The following is a 21440-nucleotide window of genomic DNA, read 5'->3' as shown; positions in this document are numbered from 1 at the left end:
GGGAAATTGTTAATGGTATTGTTTTTAATTTCGTTTTCTACATGTTCATTGCTAGTATACAGAATTGGTTTTTGTATGTTGATCTTGTGTTCTACAATCTTACTGACCTCACTTATTTGTTCTAGAAGTTTTTTTGTAGGTTCGTTAGGGTGTTTTTTTCCTAGATAATCAATGCCATTTGCAAATAAGGGCAGGTATTTTTTCTTTTTAATTTATATGCCTTTTTGTTTCCTTTTCTTGAATGTGCTCACTAGAAGTTCTAGTACTATGTTGCAAACAGTGTTTTAAGCTTTAAAAACTTGTTCTGATGAAGCTTTATAGAAGCAGTATTGAAAAAAACAAACAGCCCTATCAAAAAATGGGCAGGCCTAAATAGATGAAAAGGGAAGTCCTCTTGCACTGCTGGTGGAAATGTAAATTGGCGCAGCCACTATGGAGAACAGTATGGAGGTTCCTTTAAAAACTAAAACCCGGGCTTCCCTGGTGGCGCAGTGGTTGAGAGTCCGCCTGCCGATACAGGGGACACGGGTTCATGCCCCCGTCTGGGAAGATCCCACATGCCGCGGAACGGCTAGGCCCGTGAGCCATGGCCGCTGAGCCTGCGCGTCCAGAGCCTGTGCTCCGCAACGGGAGAGGCCCCAACATCGAGAGGCCCGCGTATTGCAAAAAAAAAAACCTAAAACCCAAGCTGCCATATGATCCAGCATTCCCATTCCTGGGTATATATCCAGAAAAGATGAAAACTCTTATTTGAAAAGATACATGCCACCCCCATGTTCATACTCTTATTTGAAAAGATACATGCCACCCCCATGTTCATAGCAGCACTGTTTATAATAGCCAAGACAGGAACAACCCAAGTACCATCAACAGATGATTGGCTTAAGAAGATGTGGTGTATATATATATATACAGTGGAATATTAGCCATAGAAAGAATGAAATACTGCCATTTACGGCAATGTGGATAGACCTAGAGAATATCAAACTAAGCGAACTAAGAGCAAGACTAATGTTATATGATGGCACTTATATGTTGAATCTAAAAAATAATACAAACCAATCTATATACCAAACAGAAACAGACCCACAGACACAGACATAGAAAACAGACATATGGTTACCATGCTGCAGGGGCGCTTAAATTAGGAGTATGGGATTACCAGATACAGACTATTATACAGAAAATCGATAAGCAACAAGGATTTAACATATAGCACAGGGAACTACCTTCAATATCTTGTAATAACCTATAAGGGAAAGTAATTGAAAATTATGTGTGTGTGTGTATATATATATACAACTGAATTACTTTGCTCTATACCTGAAACTAACAATATTGCAAATCAACTATACTTCAATTTAAAAAAAAGTTCTGATGAAGTTTTATAGAAGCCTTAGTAATTATTTTTAATACAGAATCAATTCTGAAAATTAGGTTTTATTTTCTTGCTTTCAAAATACCATAAGCTTATTCTTGCTAATTCTAAATACCTTTGACGTCTTTTCCTTAGGCCATTCTTTTTGCAAGACCTAGACTAATGTTGATTTCTTTTTCATATAGGAGTAAAATGCTAATTCCACCAATCCAAAATTGTTTTTATTTTTGTACAAGTCACGTATTATTTTTTTATTCAGGCTTCTGAACAAAGTTGTACCAGTCAAGAACAGGCCGTATCTGCTCGGCACACTGCAGTTATCAACCTTGCTGGAGTAGGAAGTTATATGCAGTCACAGGCAGCTGGTTGGTATCTTCATAACTAAATATGTTGAATTTATTTAAAGTGTCTAATCTATTTGGGATCTCACCATTTTAACTATTTCTTTTCCTTGTGCAGACAGTTACAAGGAAAAAGTTTAGTTGTATTTAATGTATGAACTATTAAATGGATTAATTGATGGCACTCAGATTTTTTTCATTATTTTGATAATTGATTAAAGTGCTCTGACCTACATGTATTAACAGCAGTTAATGTTTTCCTCATGTTAAATTTTGTTGGGAAAATTTGTTACCCAACTTACTAGGAAGCTTCTAAAGCTGTTAGCTCTTCAGTTTCCCTGAGTTATTGAGACTGCATTTTTCCAGATTGCACAATCTTTTGTCTCATTCCAGTGGCTTGTAGTTGTATGAATTAGGACTTAATAGTCAAGTAGCTTAGCTTCTGTAAGACACTTGTAAAAAAATGATTGGACTAAATGATTGCTCACCACTTCTAGTAATAAATGGTGCACCAAAGATGTATGTTTAATGAGGATCATTTCATCAATTGAAGATAGCAATTATAACTACATTTAATTAAAATCAAGAAGCCACATGTATAAGAAAACTGAGATACTGTTTGAGGATTAATGAGTGAACATGTTAACATTTTGAATTATCATTGGGCTTACTATGATGCCTTTAGAATCTGGTATAATTCCGTGTCCGAATTTGGAATAATTTATGTAAAGTTCTAATTTAGAGGCAGTGAATTTCCAAATGGAAATTTATTAGTATAAACTTTACCCCACAAGCTATTTTTTCCTAAAATAGCTGTAGTATAATTTAGTGGAAAGAACTCTAGGCTGAAAAATGAGAATGTTCCTAGCTCGACTTGCCACTAATTACCTTTGAGTCACTCAAACGATCCAGGTCTGAAATGTCCTCAACTGAGCAGTGAGAGTTGAACTTGTCCCTGATCTCACTCAGCTCTAAAAGGTTCACCACCTTTGTTGCTAATAGTGTAGTCTGACGTTCATCTTTTAGCACTTGTCTACCAGTTTTGTCCTTATGGTAGTTTGGATTTCTCCCACTCCATTTCCTACCTGATTGGTTATATTTTAAAATAACATACTGTATTCAATGTTTTGCTAGAAAGCCTTCTCAACAAAATAGCACTAGTATCAAATTTCATTGAGATGTAAGAAAAGAGGGGATACAGTGCTTTGGCCCACATGCTTTCCCTTCTCTTCCATGTCCAGGAAGTTCTATCATCAATGGTACCCTCAACTAACAGGAGACTGTACTAAATTTATTCTGAAATGTCTGTGATTTGATACTTAAGATTAATCATACTGATACTTTTCTATTATTTCATTTTCTGTGTTGTCCTTTTCTAACCCTGGTAGCCTTCAAACTTTCTGACTGGCCTGCTTTCCCCTTCTCCTCTCTGTAGTGTTGTCTCAGCTTGGCTCTGCCGAGAACAGACCTGAGCAAAGCCTTCCTCAGCAGAGATTCCAGCTCTCCTCTGCCTTTCAACAGCAGCAGCAACAGATCCAAGTAATCCAGCAACTTCACTCTGGTTACATTTTTAAAGATACTCTGCTCCAAAAGTACTTCAAAATACCTTACTTTAGTTTTATGTTACTGTCTTTTAAGACTATACAGTAATTGGTAAATAATTTAGCAAATTTTATTTAAAAGTCTGACAATTTTAGCCAGTGAACTTGGAGCACTGAATATTTTGTACATTTAAGTCATACTCTTTTCCTAATTCAAAATCTTTCCTGAAGTGCTGGTGGCACATTAACATACATTTTTATAGGTTTCAGTACATTTTGAAATAGTTTTAAGTGCCAATGGTTAACTTTTTAATACTGTACTGCAGAAAAAGGCAAGTGTACCAGTGTTCCTATTTGTAAATGTCATACCTGTTTTTGAAGAATGTTGTTCCATTATTCTAGAAGTCAGCATATTATAGTTGACTTACTTTAATTTGCAGGGTGGTTTTATATTGCTATAAACTATCATACAACAAAATGGTAACTGAAGTTGCTGAGTTACTGCAATATAGACTGGCCAGGCAAAGTAACAGAAATACTTTTGAAGTTTACCAAGAGCCATTTTTAAAGCCCACAGCAGGCTTCTGTGCCACTGGTGCTGTTTGACTGTGCATTGTCCTGATGTGGTATAGTCCTTTTTTGTTACCTTGGTGCTTTCTCCCTTTCAATTTTGTTGTTTTCATCACTCTCAGGAAAAGCATCTTCCATACCTGCCTACCTTTAACCTAACTTGATTTTTTTCCCCTCTGCTTTGCAGCAGTTGCGGTTCTTGCAGCATCAAATGGCTATGGCAGCAGCACAGACAGCTCAGCTACATCGTCATCGGCATACAGGCAGCCAGTCAAAAAGTAAAATGAAGAGAGGCACGCCAACCACTCCAAAATTCTGAGGCTTGCATTTTTTTTTTTTTTTTAAAAACGTAAGAGCATTGAATCAAAAGGATTCTGAGTTTCTACTTCGTTTTTGTTTTTTAACGTGTCAGTATTTTACATTGCTAGATATACAAACTTTATACAGAAGCACAACCCTATGATTTTTAAATGAAAACAGGGAAATGGTTTAACGAACCATTAGAGTGGGTTTGCCTAAGTCATTGCTTTTTAAAAATGGTTTCACTGTACATAATACAGAAGTGACCTAAGAAATACTAGAAACATCTTTCAGAAGAATGTAGTTTGATATTTATTTAGTATAAAAGGTTTGTGCACAGTGTAACAAATACAGTTTTTACAAATCTGTTTTGAAAATGTGGTGGTTGTTTATTTGGGTTTCATACTCTTAAATACTTCATCCATCAGTTTTTTTACTTCTTTGTGTCTTGTAACTGCTCGGCTCATACAGTCTTGAAGTTTAGCTCCAGTCAGTCCACTTCCACCTGAAAAAGTATTGTGCCAACACTTATTTTTACATGATCTACATCATGTCAAGTTATTGACATAAAACCAAAAAGTGAATAATATAAACCAGTGGTGTGGTCTCAAGATTTGCAGGTTTATGTTTTAACAAGACCTCCTGAAGTTTAAGAACCACTGACATACAATATAAAAATGCAAGGTATCTGAAGTAATAAAGAAACCACATAGTAGATTTACATTACGTAAACCAGTAAAACATCCCACATTCCATTTGGCCCTCCCTAACATAAAGAAGCTCATGCTGAGTTTTCATCTACGTGTTTAGTACTGCAATGGAAAGAAAGTGCGTGCCTGGTTTGTGAAGACAACATAGCTTGCCTTCCTCGTCCATTACTACTGTTAAGGTTCCAGTTGCCAGGTTTTCCTCCTCTTCAGTAGGGTCAACTATAAGCAGAGTGCTATTTTAAAAATGAAAAGGTATAAATTATCAACCCATGGGACAAATTTTATTTTAGAAAACCGTACAAATTAAACTCACTACCTGCATTTTAGCTTAAGCAAGGATCTAGAACTGGTAAAAACCAGAAAAGTTAACAGCAACCTGAAATTCTACTATTTGTAAGAATCTTTGTTCTCCCTTCAGTTAAATATACAACCTTTTAATACATTTGATTAACTTACTCATCAAACACAGCAAAGGAAGTTGCAATTGGATGAGTTCTAATATTCAAATAACTTTTCTTCTTTAAATTAACTTCTGCTAAAGCAGTTTCTTCATTTACAGTAACTTCAGGCAACTGTACTAGAAAAAGGCGAATATGTAAAGTCAGTCTCTCACTCTAGTGAAAGAAACAAAAAGGCATTCTGTGCTTCATTAATTCACTTTTCCCTCTATTAAACTTGTCCAGAAGTAGTATTTATCTTAGAACAATTAAGGCAAATACAGTAGATACAAACATGTTTTTCTTTAATTTAGAAACACATGAATGATAGGTAAGTCTTAACAAAAACCTTTAAAAATTTATTGAGAAATTTTACCAAAACGGAACATTCTGACACATAAGTAGGAGTATTCCCTAAGGTTGCTTACCATTTTTTAAAGCTGCTAACAAAGCAAAGGTGCAAGCATCCAAAATGTTTCCATCATGGTTGAGGCAAATGAGATCACAGTATAGAACCCAAGCAAGCTAAAACAGTTTAAACAAAGTGGAAATTAAAGCCTTCTGATTGCTATAACATGGTATTCGTTTCTACTTACAAACCACACCCTTGGCTAGACAATCAAGATAACCTTCAAGGCTCAGAAACTTTAAAAAAAAAAAAAAATTAAATTTCCCCCACAAAAAAACATTTCAGAATTAATAAAAGCTCATAGCTTCTTTATTCCTCTTACCTTTCCTGGAGAGATACACAAGTCCTCTTTCTGAATTACCTGTGAACTTGATTTGAAGACACAGAACACAGTAAATAAAAGTTCAAAAACTCTCTAAAATGAATGATAGTCACATTTTATCATAATGATCCTACTTTTCAATGACATCTGCAATGAACTGGCTGGCCACCTGGGCCTCTTCTCCAGGAGGTCCAGACCGAAATCTCCAGGAACACAGAGGTGATAGATCCACATTAGGAACTGAAAGAAACTGCAGCTATGAACCAAATGGCACCTCTCGTTTAGTTTTAAAGATAATATCAATCCATGGCAAAGACAACTGTAGGCATGGATAGGCTTTCCAAGTGGAAAGCATTGTAACACATCAGTTATATTCTTTTTCATCTCTGTGAGAATCTTATGCTTAGATAAATTTTTTCCCACACAACCGCCCCGCCAAAAAAAAAGCATGTGTTTAAGAAACAGCCTTAATCCTAAATTATTCACAAAAGTTTCTGGGTTTATTTCAAAATACCCCAATCTGTAACAGTAAATAGCCCCTCTATTCATACCAACTGTTCTGCATTTTTAAAATGTTGGTTCCTACCATAAAGAAAAGATGGTCCAAGTTAAGGAAAAAAAAATCACATAGTGGTATAAAGGAAAATTCTTTATGGAAACAGAAAAGTTTGCAATTACAGCCCTTTGCCTAAGAGAATCTTTTCTTGGTTGATGACATATGTATAAACCAAAAATGATCAAACAAGTTTGATAAAAGGTATTTACAAAATTCTGTATCTTGCTATTATGCTATCTTCTAACATAAACATACATAAAACTTTTCAGGGACGTCTGAAGCTTATGAATAATTTTCTTCAACTCACCTACTAAGATTTAACTATAATAATAGTGTTAACTGTCTTAAAGTATTTGTATTAAATTTATGAAGGCATTTAACTTACCAACATATCCTTTATCAGGGGCATCTGTTGGTGGTGCTCCAAATTCCTACAGAAGCAGACAAATGTTTCCTATGAAAGAAGCTACTAAAAAATTGTGAAGAAGTCAGTTATGGAAGGCTCTACCAAAGACCATCTTAGCTAGTTAACTACATCATGAGCATCTACTGGGAAGATGAGCTTGGGAACGTATATCAGGGGCTCTAGGAACGTTGGACCACTCCTCACCAGCTCTGCAAGGCAAGAAGGCAGTGTAGTAGCACAGCTGATGGTAGTGCTACTCATCAAAATTACTTGGGGTTCTTTAGATTTCTGTCCCACCCTCTCTTCCTAACAGAAAGAAAATAGATTCTCTTATTCAGTAGCCAAGAATCTGAATTTAAACTCCAGGTGATACTGACAGATTTAGGAATTGATGGTATAATGGTCAAGAGCAAAAGCCCTAGAATTACTGACCTAATTCAAAAGTGAGACCCACACCTTTTGGCTGAGAGACTTTGGGCCAGTTATTGAATGAACTTAGGTTAACTCAGAGTTCAGTGTAGTCGAAAAAGCAGAGGCTTTTGGAGTCAGTCATGTCTAAGTTCTATTTAGGAGCCTTATGTTCCTGGACAAGTTACTGAATGTCATGTAAAATAGGAAATGAAGAAAAAAATACTTCAAATGATTATTCTGAGGATTAAACTGGATAATTCTGTAAAACACCTAACATAAGGTGCCTGGAACATAGCAAATACTCAGTAAATAGTAGCTATTATTCCCTCAAGCTTTTCTTTTGAGCAATTTCTACACATTTGCACAGATTAAATGGCATCACTAAATAAAAACGTCACCAAAAATCTCTCAATTTCTCAAATTACAACCAAATTCTTTAAAAAGTAAAGGTGGTGAGGATTGTTTTAAGTTGTTCCATTTCAGCACATTTGAGAATGTTCATAAATTGTAATTAAGAGCCATTAAACTTGGGTTGTATTATCTAAAACTCAAAGGTGAAAACTTGGGAAATGAAAACAAATACTAAAAAACAGACACCTTATTGCCTAATCAACAGCAGAACTATAGGTGTGTATTACAATCTAATAAGTATATGAAGCTAATTTAGTAACTCAAATCTTAGTAATATATGCAGTAAACCTACCGCTTTAATTCCACAAATTACTGTAGTATTTCCCAGCTTCACTAAAGAAGAACCATCTGCAGTACCAATCGAACCTGAAAAGGTAAGTATTTAAACAAAATGAAAAAGTGTTTTCGTCTTCTACATATGATTCTATCTTGCTACATATCTAAGTTGTTTATGAAAATTTATTCCTTTCTTGAGTCTTTTTAAAATTACAGTTGACCCCTGAGCAACATGGGTTTGAAATGCACCTTTCCACCTATATACAAGGATTATTTCCAATAAATATTACCACAGTGCTACACGATCCACGGTTGAGTCTGAGGATGCACAGCCTCGGTTACGAAGCACCGATCCATAACTGTAAAATTACGCTTGGATTTCTGACTGTGCGAGGGCCGGCACCCCAACACCCTCGTCGTTCAAGGGTCAGCTGCACTGGTCTAAGGATTGTTCATTGTCCCTGAAGTGAGTTAATCCTTTGTTGTTCAATCACAGGGCTGTTAGAAAGATTTAAATCTCTTGACACAAAATCCCTTAGACACGGTAGAATTTGTCTGACATACTGTTTAAATGGCTCAGAGGCTAAAACTTGGGAATGTCATATAGGTAAAATTGGGAGATTCCATGTTTGCAACAGAAGGTTTAATAAATGTAAGATATGTAAGAAAACCATGTCTTAGAAGTTTTGAACGGGGGAAAGCAGGAAAACACTTTACAGTTACTTTAAAATTTAAAATGAGCGTAACAACTGAGAGGACAGTGAGTTTAAAAAAACTTTGCAAAGAAAAATTTACTTTAAATAAAAACTATTTTCAGAACTGAAGCAACTTCAACATTCTATTTTAGAACTCAAAATACCCTCACCTATGTTGACAGTTGTGGTCCTGAATTCACCAAGTTCTCTTCCATCAGGACGGCAATTCTCTTTCTAAAATATATGAAAGTAGATTACATCTACGTGTATATTTTACACACACCAGTGAAAATACACTAAACCTCGTTAATTCAAATTAATTTGAATTACTTGAAAATTGTCTTTTAAAAACTGAGGTATAATTGTCGTATGACAGTTTAGGTGTGCAATGTAATGAATGGTATTTGTATTTATGAAAAAAGCACATGATATCATTATCAAAAAGCAAAAAATGTACATAACCACCTTTACTTACCAAAAATCTTCTGTAATACTCCAGAGGTTCCACAGTTCTGAAACACATGTTAAAAATGAGATAAATTAGTAAATCAGTATAATCCAGAAACTGGCAAAAATCTTAACAGTGTGGTGATGGAGCAGAAATCTCCAAGTTTCTTTCATGAATTCTAACGTTTATGTTGCCACGTGTTGCTAATTATAAAAATTAGATACCTTTGCAATAACCATACTCAAAGGCTGTCCTTAATTTTGTTTTAAACAAGTATAGGGTTGGAGCCCAAAACCCTAGGGCATCTTTAGAAGAGGATTAATACAGGTGTGAAAATAACATCACTCTCACTCTGAAGCAGGGATTCTTGGTGGGCAGGAAAAAGAAATTACATATTTTTCGCTATCCCGTGACTGAAATTTAGCATACTCTTCAATTACGACCGTTGGCAATAAACCATTAATATTAGCCGTACCTGCGACTTTAACAACCACAGAGAGTAAATGTTTTCGTTTTTACTTTAGAGTTGTCAAAGGTACCTGTAAGACTCATCGTTACTTCGAAATTCCAGGAGTTAGTTACTAACCTCCCCAGGAGATCTTAATTAAGAAAGTTAATTCTAAAACAGATGTATATCTCATTATACCATAAACTTAGAATTTATACAAACAGATAACTGTTGCAGTACAATTGGTTTCCTTTGCAATCTTATTTCTTTTATTTAAAACTGGACTCAAAACGAAAATCTACAAGCTTCTCCAGAGCGGCAGCAAAAACGCTTAAGTAAAACCTTCCGAACGAGTAACAACGCTTTTAGAAATAAATTTCAAGGGAGAGGGAGAGCAGCGTGGCAGGTGCTTCTAACAGAACACTTTTCACGAGGTTACAACTGCTCCCCGGGGGCTGCAGGTCTACCACACACCAAGCCACAGCGCTCTCAGCGGGTAGCGAGCTCAACACAGCCCCTTCCAGCGCTCGCCTCCCCGACGGGAAGAGGCCCCCTTTCCTTTCACTGCGACCACCTCCAGCCCTCCCGCTCGCCGCCCGCTTCCGTGGTGGAAAGAAGTGGGAACCAGGTGTGTGTGTGGGGGGGGGGGTCTCCTGGGGAGAAAATTACGGGTAACGGGAGCCGCCAACCGGCACGGCACGAACTCACGCCCGCCAGCCTCCCACACTCACTTAAATCCGGCAGCCATCTTCCGCCCGCGCGTCTGCGTCTGCGCGTCTGCGTCTGCGCATGTGCGCGCCTGCGCCTGCGGGCGCGCCGCCGCCGCCTGGGTAGCACCGCCCCTTCCTCCGGCTCTACGGCCCCGCTTCGCATTTTCAACACTGACGCCTGCGCCCTTCTCCCGCTGCCGGGTGTCTAGAAGGCTGGGTGGAGTGGGCGGAGCGGGTGGCGTGGGGAAGGTTTCCCTCCTGCATTTGCTTAGACTTCCCCTAGCCAGACGCCCCTCGAGGTTTCCTAGACTTTGACGCGTTTTGACGAGTCGGCTATTACAGAAGTGATGAGTGCCTGTTTAGAGACTGGTGGTTGAAGAGTTTCAGAGAAAACCGACCTTATATAAAGCAAAGAATCAGGTGTTGAGTGTGGAGCATAATTCCAGTGTTTCAGGGTCCTTTTCCCTTCTCCTTCTTATTCTGGGCCCTGGGCTTGCCTTCTCCCAGGTAAAAGCCTCCCTGCTCCAGCACCGAAGAATTACGTAAATTTTCTGCGCGCTCGTTTTCCGAACCAGGTTACATTTACAGGTGCCGGGAGCGGGCTCCAAAGGAGCAGCTTTTGTTGTATCCTGTGTCGTGGCTCAAGACCTCCATCTCCTTCGTATAAAATATAGGGCATCCAATTCAGTTTGAATGTCAGATAAACAAAGAGTACACCTAAAGTAGTTCGTGTTATTGTTACCAGAAGCTGGGGGAGAACTGGGAAAGTTTTAGAAATAGATGGTGGTGATGGTTGCAGGAAATTGTGAATGCAGTTAATGCCACTGTAGTGTACACATAAAGTGGTTAAAATGGGAAATTTTATGTTTTATCACAGTTTTTAAAAATTAATGTAATATACCAAAAACAAATGGGTGGGTTATATGGTCTGTGAGTTTTATTTTAATAATGCTGTTAAAAAACGATTCGTTGCCTATGTGAAATTCAACTTATGTGGACATCCTGAATTTGTACTTGCCAATTCTGGCAACCTTGCTACGGTGGAACAGAGCCTGCCCCCCGCCCTCCCAAAAACGGACTGAGCGCCTCCCATACAATTGCATGTTCTTCGCCTTGCCGCGCGGGGGCGCTGTGGGCGGCGCGGGCTCCCGGGTCGTGGCTGGGTCTGGCCGCGGCGGCGCTGTGGGCGGCGGGCGCCCGGCTGGCGCGGTCTCTCTGCGGGTGGGAGGCGGGGCTGCGCGGCCGCACTTCCGCGTGTGTGTAGGCGCGGGATAGGGCGGGCGGCTTCGCCGGCATGGAGGATGGTTCCGCTCCTGCTGCAGCTGGCGGTGCTCGGCGCGGCGCTGGCGGCTGTAGCCCTGATTCTGGTGAGGAGAGGGGTTGGGGACCGACGCGGGCCTGGGCTCACTGCTCTCCGGGAGACTCGGGCCCCAGGCATCCTCTCCTCCGCGCTGCCGGCTCTTGGGCACCATACTTCCTCTGAGCCTTGACCCCAGAATTTCCTCTGCTAGAATTTCACACCCCCTTTCTTCCGTTCTTTATGTTTACTTTAGAGCTTTATAGCCCTGCGTGCCCAGAGCCTAGTACTTGTGTTTACTGGGACATGCCCACCCTGTCTTATGTCACCCCCTGGTCCCCGGACTGTGCCCACCCGCCCTCTGAGCCCCGACCTCTCCAGGATTTCCTCCCGGGTCTGCAATCGCTGTAGTTCTGGCCCCATCGGGAAGGTCTTGAGCCCCCAGAAAGTGTGTGCTTTCTAGACACTCCCTTTCCTGGTGTAGTTAAGCAAATAGAAAGTGTTGACAGCACTGACAAGAGCCGTCTGTTACAGATTGGATAAGTCAGCGGATCAGGAAGACCCACTAGGGACATAGGAAGACCAAGATAGACAAGGCCTAGTGTTATCATACGCCTGGGGGTCGTTATGTCCTAGAATTCAACACCCTAAGCTTGCTGCCTCTAGAAGAGACAGTACAGGGGAATTCAAACTACGATTTTCTTTGCCATTACTGTGGAAACACGGAAACCTTGTAACACTTGCTGATCCATAGGTAATAGGAAATTTGTTAAGTGAATTTTCTCCCATATAATTGGAATGGGCCTGCCTCTAGTTTGTAAATGGAGCGTTTTCCGCTTCCTTGACGTTAAGGTTAGCAGCCTAGATAGCATTGCCAGGAAGGACACTTTGCCATCTGACCAGAATATATGGCTTAAAAGTAGTGTAGATAGAGAAAAAGTGGTGTATCCTGACTTCTTTAGGGTTTGTGTCTGGGTGAGAGAGGAGTCCTCTCTTTCCCTTAGTAGTATATGGAGATTTGGGGGGGAGGGAGGTTTCAGGTTTTGGGTTGGGCAGAGCTTGACAGAATCCTAGACTGAATCTGCCTTGTGTTGACTGTGTTGCACAGATTTAAATGTGTACGTTATGAGATTGTACTGGAAGTATTTGGTCCTATTAGCCGGAACTGGTTATAAAAGCTGTTATTTATTGAGTACTTACAGTATGTTGGGTATTGTATTCAGCATTCAACAGGGATTATCTCGTTTGATCTTTAAAACAGTGCTGACAGAAATGTTATCATTAGCTTCCTTTGACTGGTGAGGAAGCTGATGAGCTGGTATGCAAATGTCGCCCAACTAGTGGAACTTTGTTTTTTTTTTTTCAATGAATATATATGTATATGTGTGTATATATACACACATACACACACACACACACACACACACATACATACATGTATCTCCCCACTGTCTCCTCACCCCACTTCCTTTCTGAATTACTTTTGAAGCAAATTCAAGGCATAACATTTTATCCGTAAATCTTAAGCATTTATCTCCGAAGATAGGACCCCCTTTTTAAAATAAAACCACAATAAGGTTATTGCAGATTTTTTTAAACATTGTTCAGTGATTTCAAATACTGCATCAGTTCACATGCCTCTTGTATGTGTTAGTAAATTGGTTTGTTCCATTCAGTATTCACACACACTTAGCACTCGATTGGTATGTCTCAAGTCTCTTAAACTATAACAATTTCTCCTCCCTTTTTTTCCTTTTCTTTAATAAGCGGTCATTTGTCCTGTAGAATTTCTCACAGTCTGGATTTTACTAATTTTATCCCTTAAGTGACTTTTAACATCTTACTCTGTCCCCTGAATTTCCTGTAAACTGCTAGTTACATCTAGAGATTTGATGAAATGCATGTTTGTTTTAATCAAAAGAAGTGTGTGAGTGATGCTGATTACTTCCTTTTGTGTCGTATCAGGAGGTGTGTTAATCTCTGATTTTCTTTGGTATTAAGAGGGATTCTTGGGTTCAGGAGTTGTTAGCTTGACCCACTGATTATAAAGTGTGTCATTAACCTAATGGTTTAGCAGTCATTGATGATCACTGCCTAAATCCAGTATTTCACTGTGGGTTGCAAAGTGGAATATTCTGACTGTATCATTCCTTCTTCATGTATTACCTGGAATTTTATAATGAAAAAAATTTCATCCTCAGCTATTCGATAACGCTGAAATATCTTTCATATATAAAAGGTAAGATAAAAGGCAAGTTTTCAAAATAATGAGATGGTTCCCTGGCATCTTACAAAGGTGACTAATTTTTTATATTTAGTATCATTATGAATCCGTGATATAAAATTTTTCATGTGTTTTAATACATTGCATTAATTATTCTTTTTGATGCTTAAAATTTCCCCCTCACAGGCCAATGGGAGCCTGTCAAGTTGGCTACTTTGTCATGATTGTTGGTAGCCTCCTTGCTTTCCCGTCTCTGACCACCATTGTACATTTCCTGGCCTGGACCTGAATCAGCCATTCCTCTTAGGAACACTGGTTACTTTTAGTAGGAAATTGAATTTAGAAACCACAATCTGGACACTAGGGGTGCAGAGCAGGAACTCTTTAGCCACTAGTCTGGATACTGCCCTCATATACTAATCAGAAGCATATTCAATTTCAGTATGTGCCCAATAGAATATTATAAATGGTCACTGGAGTACAAATGAGTAGCATTCCAAAAGTTGGTAGGTTGATTGTTTTGAAAGCAGAAAGTATACCAGTGGAAACAGTGTTACAAAGAATGGTTGTTTCCAGGGCTAGGTCCCCACTGAATATGGAAGGGGGTTATATAATGTTAGCAGTGGGATGGTGCCTACAGCCTATAAGTTTGATACCTGACTCCAAAAAATAGTGTATTCTGAATTCAAATCTGGGATAAGTATCAAGAATATATTCTTAAGCACTACTGATCCCTACTCTGGGGGTTGGGGGACTCTTCCCTTCCTACGCTGGGTCAGCCTGGTCTCAGATGGGAGGTCTGCCCTCACCCACAAGCTCTACCTGCAGTGTGTCCTCGATCACATAGGCTCCAAGTGGGATGGGGCCTCGCTGTGTGTGTACCAGGGATTGGGAGTTCAGGGCATCTCAGAGTAGATGGCACTTCTGTAATGACTGTTCCCTTTTAGATCTGGGGTGACAGAGGCTGGGGAATGACAAGTGAGAGGAGACAAAGAGCCTCCTAGAGCATTAGGGAAAATGCTTAGTTAGGGGAAAAAAGGACAATAATAATCAGTTCAAAAATAGGGAACTGACTGGTTTAAATTTTGAAGTCACCTCCAGACCATTGTTAATGGACTAAACAGTAAATATTTCACCTCAGGGTGAAAAAATCATGTAAATGATGTATTCTAATGTAGCAAATGTTTAAAAAGGTCAACATAACACAATTTCTTACTAACATATCTGCCTTTAGATTTCCTTTGTTGCATTTATAACTGCTACAGAGATGCCACACCTGCATCGACATGAAGATGAGAAGTTCTTCTTAAATGCCAGAGTCCAGAGGGAAGCCTTACCCAGCATACGGGACTCGCCTACCAAGCAGCTTTCTGTGGTCGTGCCTTCATACAATGAAGAAAAACGGTGTAAGCCCTACTCGATTTTTTTGGTAAGGGGTAATTTGGGAAGAAAAGGACATTTAAAGTATGGACTTTGCCAGAACGTTGATACCTGTGGGCTATGGAGAGTGCACAGTTGGTAGTTGTCGTTCAGAAGAGAAAGAATGAGTGTTAGCAGCCGCATCAGGTCTAGGGCTGAAGTGTTCTAGAGGAGTGATGAGCAGGAGGTGAACAGAAGACAGACATTCCAGGTGGAAATGGCCACTGGGGGGCAGTCCAGGAGGGACTTGTTAGGTTATTCAGGCATTTTCCATATGCAAACTGTTCTGGGACTGGGAAAGTTATTTTCAAAAGCAATTTTTAATATATATTTTTTTCTTTAAGTGCCTGTAATGATGGATGAAGCTCTGGGCTATCTAGAGGAGAGACAGGTATTGTGTTTTCTCGTCTGGTATGGGGTCTACTTAAAAGTAGAGCAGGTCATCAAGCTGTGGACCCCAGGCTAGATCCACTGTGAGAGGCAGTGCCGTCCGTTCTGGGCCATCGTGGTCCTGGCCTCTGTGCTCAGCGTGTTGCCAGCCGTCAGCCACTTGCAGGCAAGCCCGACAGCACACCCCCTCCAGAGCAAACAGGAAAGCTGATGTTCCTCTTACGGACTCTCCCGCCCCCCTTTGATCCTCTCTTGCCTGATGATATACTTAAAATTGAGTGGTAGTGTGCCTGCAGACTTTGTATGACAGCACAATGCTGTTTTTGCTTTTGTGACTTTTTAAGTAAGATGTTTATTTGAAAAAGACCCATAACTAGAGTGAAATCATTTTGTATGTCTTTATTATTCTGAAGAGTCCCCCCTCATTTATTTTCCTCTGCTTTCTCTGCATAAAGAGAAGAAAAGTAGCATGTGCCCCTCTTTTGTATCCGCTGCCATTGGAATCTCTTGGGAGAGTTTAATAAATAAGATTTATGGCTGTTTCTTTTTTTTAGAAAACTCCTTGTTTTGATTTACTTTGTTTTAGGTTTTTTTGTGTAAAGGGAAAAGAGAAGATTCATCGAAAGAGGGAAAAAAAGAGGAAGAGGACTGAGCCCTTATTATATTTGAGCTTCTGCCTCTTCTATTATATGTAATCTGCACACCAGCCACGTGGACTAGGTTGTGTTATTTTTTTTGCGAGAAAATAGGCCCAAAATGCTAACTTGCCCGAGGTCATAAAGCTAAGAAGTGGCACAGCCACGTGGAACCTGCACCCCTGACTTCAGACCTCATGGCTTTGCCTTGTATACCTCGTAGCCTCTGAGTGGTGCTCAGGAGGGCAGCCAGGGGAGCACGGGAGGCCCATGGAGACTTGGTCTGTGTTCACCTTCAACTCCCTCCCAGTCTCTGATCTCCTTTCTGTCCTTGGCCTTTTTCCTTTATGTGCTTTGTGCACTTACATTTATGTTCATATTTATACACTTCAACACTAAAACAATTGTTTCTTTTTTAAAATTTTTTTTATTCAAGTAGAGCTGATTTACAGTGCTGTGCCAATCTCCGCTGTACGGCAAAGTGACTCAGTTATACACATGTAGACATCCTTTTTTTAATATTCTTTTTGATTATGGCTTATCACAGGATATTGAATATAGTTCCCTGTGCTGTACATTGGGACCTTGTTGTTTATCCATTCTAAATGTAATAGTTTGCATCTACCACCCCCAAACTCCCAGTCCATCCCACCCCCCCACCACCACCTTTGGCAACCACAAGTCTGTCCTCTATGTCTATGAGTCTGTTTCTGTTCTGTAGATAAGTTCATTTGTGCCATATTTTAGATTCCACATATAAGTGATATCATATGGTATTTGTCTTTCTCTTTCTGACTTACTTCACTTAGTATAATAATCTCTAGTTGCATTCATGTTGCTGCAAATGGCATTATTTCATTCTTTTTTATGACTAATATTCCATTGTATATATATACCACATCTTCTTTATCCATTCATCTGTTGATGGACATTTAGGTTGTTTCCATGTTTTGGCTATTGTGAACAGTGATGCTGTGAACATAGGGGTGCATATATCTTTTTGAATTATAGTTTTGTCCGGGTGTATTCCCAGGAGTGGGATTGCTGGATCCTATGGTAATTCTGTTTTTAGTTTCCTGAGGAACCTTCATACTGTTTTTCATAGTGGCTGTATCAACTGACATTCCCACCAACTGTGTAGAAGGGTTCCCTCTTCACACCCTCTCCAGCATTTATTTGTAGACTTTATAATGATGGCCATTCTGACTGGTATGAGGTGGTACCTCATTGCAGTTTTGATTTGCATTTCTCTAATAATTAGTGATGTTGAGCATCTTTTCATGTGCCTACTGGCCATCTGTATGTCTGCTTTGGAGAAAGTCTGTTAAGGTCTTCTGCACATTTTTGAATTGGGTTATTTGTAAAACAGTTGTTTCTTAACTTCCTTACAACTTTATTAGAAATCTTGATGGCAGTCATGCCAAATTGTGGTATTTTATCTTTGCTTCTTGCAGAAACAAGATCCTACATTCACTTATGAAGTAATAGTAGTTGATGATGGCAGCAAAGATGAGACTTCAAAGGTAAGTAAACTTGCTTTTAGAATTGCCAACAGATGGAATAATTTGCAAATGTAAAATCATATTTCTGCTCGTCAGAGAACCCTAAAGGTGTGCCAGATACTCTCCATTTAACATAAGTGGGTAGTAGAAAAAGCAGAGAGATTTCATATATGGGAAGCTGGAAAATATACCTGCCTTTCCACTGCTCCTTGAGACCAGGGAAGCTTGGAAGGTCACCAAATAGGGAGAGAGTACACATAACAACAGTTCACCTTGGCCCCTGGGGAACCCTCTTTGCCCACCAATTTATGGTTCCTTTTATTCTAAGCATAATTCTTTTCTCTATGCTCCACCTTAAATTATGGTTTCTAAAGTAGTCATGCAAATAGGAAGACACCTTCATATCCTCCCCTGGGGATTGGGTATGTCCTTTGGCCTACCCCATGGTCCCTTCTAGATTGCCCCATGGGGTGACAGTATCTTAGGGTTTATCCTCTCTCCTTCCTGCATTCCTAGACCTGTAACTGCTGGGCCCTGGTGCATTAATCCTGCAGTAGTACATCTATTAAATCTTGTCAGTGATCCTGATAAATTACTCTCCAAACATCAAAGTATTTTTGTTATTATGACTACTTCACATTTTGTTTTTTGACACTCATGTTTCTATAATAAAAGATTCACTTATGGTGCTATTAATATTCCTGTTAAATGGCAACATAATAGATCTTAAATATACAGGGGAATATCTGTTCACCTGATTATTCATCAGTTATGATTTTGGTCAACTCCAGCTGTGCAGGAAGTGCTGGACACTGGCTGGACCCCACAGATACACGCGCCTGCCCCCTGGTATAAGGAGCCCCCAGGACAGTCAGGCAGCATGGCTCCAATTTCTGTAATGCAGGTAAAAATGGAGCCAAAGAGAAAGATGCTGAAAAGAATTTGAGAGAAAGAGAAGTGACTTTTGAACTAAACCTCTAAGGGTGATAATGACTAGGAACATGGAGGATAGTATATTCAAATTGAAAAAAATATATAATGTAAACAAAGGCATAGAGGCCTGAAAGTATTGGTGGATCTGTGTTAGGAAGAGTAGGTGCTGCACTTGGAATAGTATGACTTAAAAGATGAACACAAACTGTCCCACAGGTTATTAGTATATGAAGGGAGTGGTGTAGAAAGTCAGCATCGGGCATCTACTGCTGAGATGACAGAGCAGCCTCAGCCCAGCTGAGAAGAAGCAGCTTTACCTGAAGAGTATTTCCTTCAAGGCCTTTTGCCATGTGAGTCTCAGGCTGCTCTCTGGAAGGATCCAAGAGGGAGAGGTTCGCACTTGTTCCCAAGGTTGGGAGAAACAGAAAACTTGAAATCATAGTTTGTAAAATTTTTTTTTTTTTAAAAGAAAAAGAAACTCTTTTCCCCTGAGTATTTATTATCTTCCCGTAACACGTTTCACTCTCCGAGGGGTCTGGGAAAAAATTTAGATATAGTTCTTGTTCTTAAGGAATTTTAAACTAAGGGGTAAAATTTATGCCAAAGTACAGAATAAGAGAGTATTGCATTTGTGCAGAGATATTTATTATACCCTCAAATAACATAAGATGCCAGAAAGGTAAGCATTCCATGTGAGCTGAATTCACAAATGGTGAGCAAGTGTCAGCTGCTGCCGTGTTCTGCAGGGCATACTGTGAAGTGTCAGTGTCTGTATAAGCCAAGCAGGTGGGCCTCAGTGGTGTTTGCTTCCTTCAAAGCCAGATCACGTCCCCTTTAGAAAGAGCCCTCATCCTCGCCTGGTCAGGTGCCTTTCAGTGCACTCAGCTGCATGCCCAGTGACTTCATCTTCCTGGTTTGGGTCTTATGATGACTATCATGCTTTCTGCCACCCCAGAATAAACATCAGCAACTCAGATAAATGTTCTCTGAATAGACATTTCTTGAGCCATTAACATGAGTCAAGGAGTAGGACTGGTGCTAAAATACAAAGATGGAGCCCTGCCTCTGCCTCCAAGGACTTCACATCCAATACTGGAGACACGCTCCAGAGAAATAGAGCACAATGTGTTCGATATTTTCATCAGTTAGAAAGTGTCTCATGGGGGGAGCTTATGTAACAGAAGGTGTTTGATTATCTCATACGCCAGAAGGTCTGGACATTGTTGTTTCAGCATTTGGACAGTGTCAAGTGGCTGGATCCACGTCTTTTCAGTTACCACACACTCCCTCATCATCAAATGGGCACAGCTCCAAATATCACTGATCCTGAGGCAGTTGAGACAGTCAGGACATTAAGAATTCTCTTGTGTGCCTCTCTCCTTTTATAACCAGGAATAAAAATCTTCACAAGAAGCTCCCACCCTCCAGCAGACCTCCCCTAGAGTCCATGAGCCAGAACTTTGGTGACATGGCCACCTTTGCCTGCAAGAGGGGCTGGGAAAGTATAAATACATGGTAAAGAGGATTTGGACCAATAATGATTCATCTCCTAGGACTGCACACACTGTCACTATGCAGACTGGGGCCAAAGGAGCAAGGAAGGAGGTGGTGTTTGTTGGGTAAGCAGCTAACAGTGCCACCACAGTCCTGTAATAAGAGTATGTACAAAGCACGGTGGCTACTCTTGTTCACTGAGATTAATCAATTCCAGGCTGTGTGTCAGGCACTAAAATATTAATGCTTGGGACTTCCCTGGTGGCACAGTGGTTAAGAATCCACCTGTCAATGCAGGGGACACAGGGATCGCCCTGGTCCAGGAAGATCCCACATGCCGCAGAGCAACTAAGCCCGTGAGCCGCAACTATTGAGCCCACGCGCTCTAGGGCCCGCATGCCACAACTACTGAGCCCACACGGCTAGAGCCTATGCTCTGCAACAAGAGAAGCCACTGCAGTGAGAAGTCTGCACACCGCAACAAGAGTAGCAACAAGCCTGCGCACAGCAACCAAGATCCAAAGCAGCCAAAAAAAAAAAATATATATATATATATATATACACATATATATTAATCCTTGGCTTTAAGTAGCTCATAGCCAAGTGGGGAGGGGCTACACTACAGTTCATTACTAAATGAGTGGTGCAGAGTGATTTATAGCAAATATAGATCACTGTTCCATGACTTTGATTATTAATAATAATGAAGTCAGGAAAGTTTCAGGCATCCCAGAGTCTTGAGCCTGTTCCTAGTGGGAAGGCTCTACAGATCTACAGATGAGAGATCTATCTGATCTACAGATGAGAGAAGTAACAGTTGAATGGGAAAATGCATTAGGAATACTTATTAGAATTATACTTTTTCCCTGGGGAAGGTGACGATGGGCGTGGAAGCTAGGAAGAAGAAATGGTGTTTGAGCTGAGTCTGAAGACAGGAGTGCAAACACCAGATAAGAATAGCTTCACAGGGGTTTCCCTGGTGATGCAGTAATTAAGAATCCACCTGCCAATGCATGGGACACAGGTTCGAGCCCTGGTCCAGGAAGATCCCACATGCCACGGAACAGCTAAGCCCATGCGCCACCACTACTGAGCCTGTGCTCTAGAGCCTGCGAGCCACAGCTACTGAAGCCCGCATGCCTAGAGCCTGTGCTCCGCAACAAGAGAGGCCACCGCA

At 40.2% G+C, this 21440-nt stretch overlaps 3 protein-coding genes across 5 annotated transcripts in view; 2 read left to right on the top strand and 1 right to left on the bottom strand.

Moving 5' to 3' along the window:
• Nucleotides 1–4330, top strand: part of SUPT20H (SPT20 homolog, SAGA complex component) — a 37071-nt gene extending 32741 nt beyond the window's left edge. The window contains exons 23-24 of the mRNA XM_065895845.1: nucleotides 1638–1743; nucleotides 4018–4330. Coding sequence (XP_065751917.1) covers nucleotides 1638–1743; nucleotides 4018–4112 — 201 coding nt within the window. The 3' untranslated portion in view covers nucleotides 4113–4330. The remainder of the gene's footprint in view (nucleotides 1–1637; nucleotides 1744–4017) is intronic.
• Nucleotides 4331–4418: 88 nt separating this feature from the next.
• Nucleotides 4419–10421, bottom strand: EXOSC8 (exosome component 8). Its single transcript, XM_065896192.1, has 11 exons — nucleotides 10391–10421; nucleotides 9239–9275; nucleotides 8934–8997; nucleotides 8085–8158; nucleotides 6950–6995; nucleotides 6143–6248; nucleotides 6009–6054; nucleotides 5706–5802; nucleotides 5297–5417; nucleotides 4967–5073; nucleotides 4419–4635 (listed from the first exon to the last, which is right to left on the bottom strand). Exons 1-11 carry the CDS (start codon nucleotides 10405–10407, stop codon nucleotides 4520–4522), a joined length of 831 nt encoding a protein of 276 aa, XP_065752264.1. The 5' UTR covers nucleotides 10408–10421; the 3' UTR covers nucleotides 4419–4519.
• Nucleotides 10422–11621: 1200 nt separating this feature from the next.
• ALG5 (ALG5 dolichyl-phosphate beta-glucosyltransferase) overlaps nucleotides 11622–21440 on the top strand; it is a 33277-nt gene continuing 23458 nt past the window's right edge. For 2 of the 3 annotated variants that reach the window (XM_065895973.1, XM_065895971.1), the window contains exons 1-4: nucleotides 11622–11736; nucleotides 15125–15296; nucleotides 15654–15700; nucleotides 17789–17857. In XM_065895973.1, coding sequence (XP_065752045.1) covers nucleotides 11671–11736; nucleotides 15125–15296; nucleotides 15654–15700; nucleotides 17789–17857 — 354 coding nt within the window. In that variant the 5' untranslated portion in view covers nucleotides 11622–11670. The remainder of the gene's footprint in view (nucleotides 11737–15124; nucleotides 15297–15653; nucleotides 15701–17788; nucleotides 17858–21440) is intronic. The other variant, XM_065895972.1, reaches the window with a different exon arrangement.

Source organism: Phocoena phocoena, chromosome 18 (assembly GCF_963924675.1).
Source record: "Phocoena phocoena chromosome 18, mPhoPho1.1, whole genome shotgun sequence".
Lineage (NCBI taxonomy): Eukaryota > Metazoa > Chordata > Mammalia > Artiodactyla > Phocoenidae > Phocoena > Phocoena phocoena.
The sequence above is the reverse complement of the archived record's forward strand: the minus strand, read 5'-3'. Positions and strand labels throughout refer to the sequence as shown.

What these genes read in the sequence shown, in the direction of transcription:
- EXOSC8 (XM_065896192.1), bottom strand. An exon ending in AGTATTACAGAAGATTTTTG is followed by an intron (nt 8,998 to 9,238) that starts GTAAGTAAAGGT and finishes CATATATTTTAG; the next exon opens with AAAGAGAATTGCCGTCCTGA. An exon ending in ATTGCAGATGTCATTGAAAA is followed by an intron (nt 6,055 to 6,142) that starts GTAGGATCATTA and finishes CTTCAAATCAAG; the next exon opens with TTCACAGGTAATTCAGAAAG.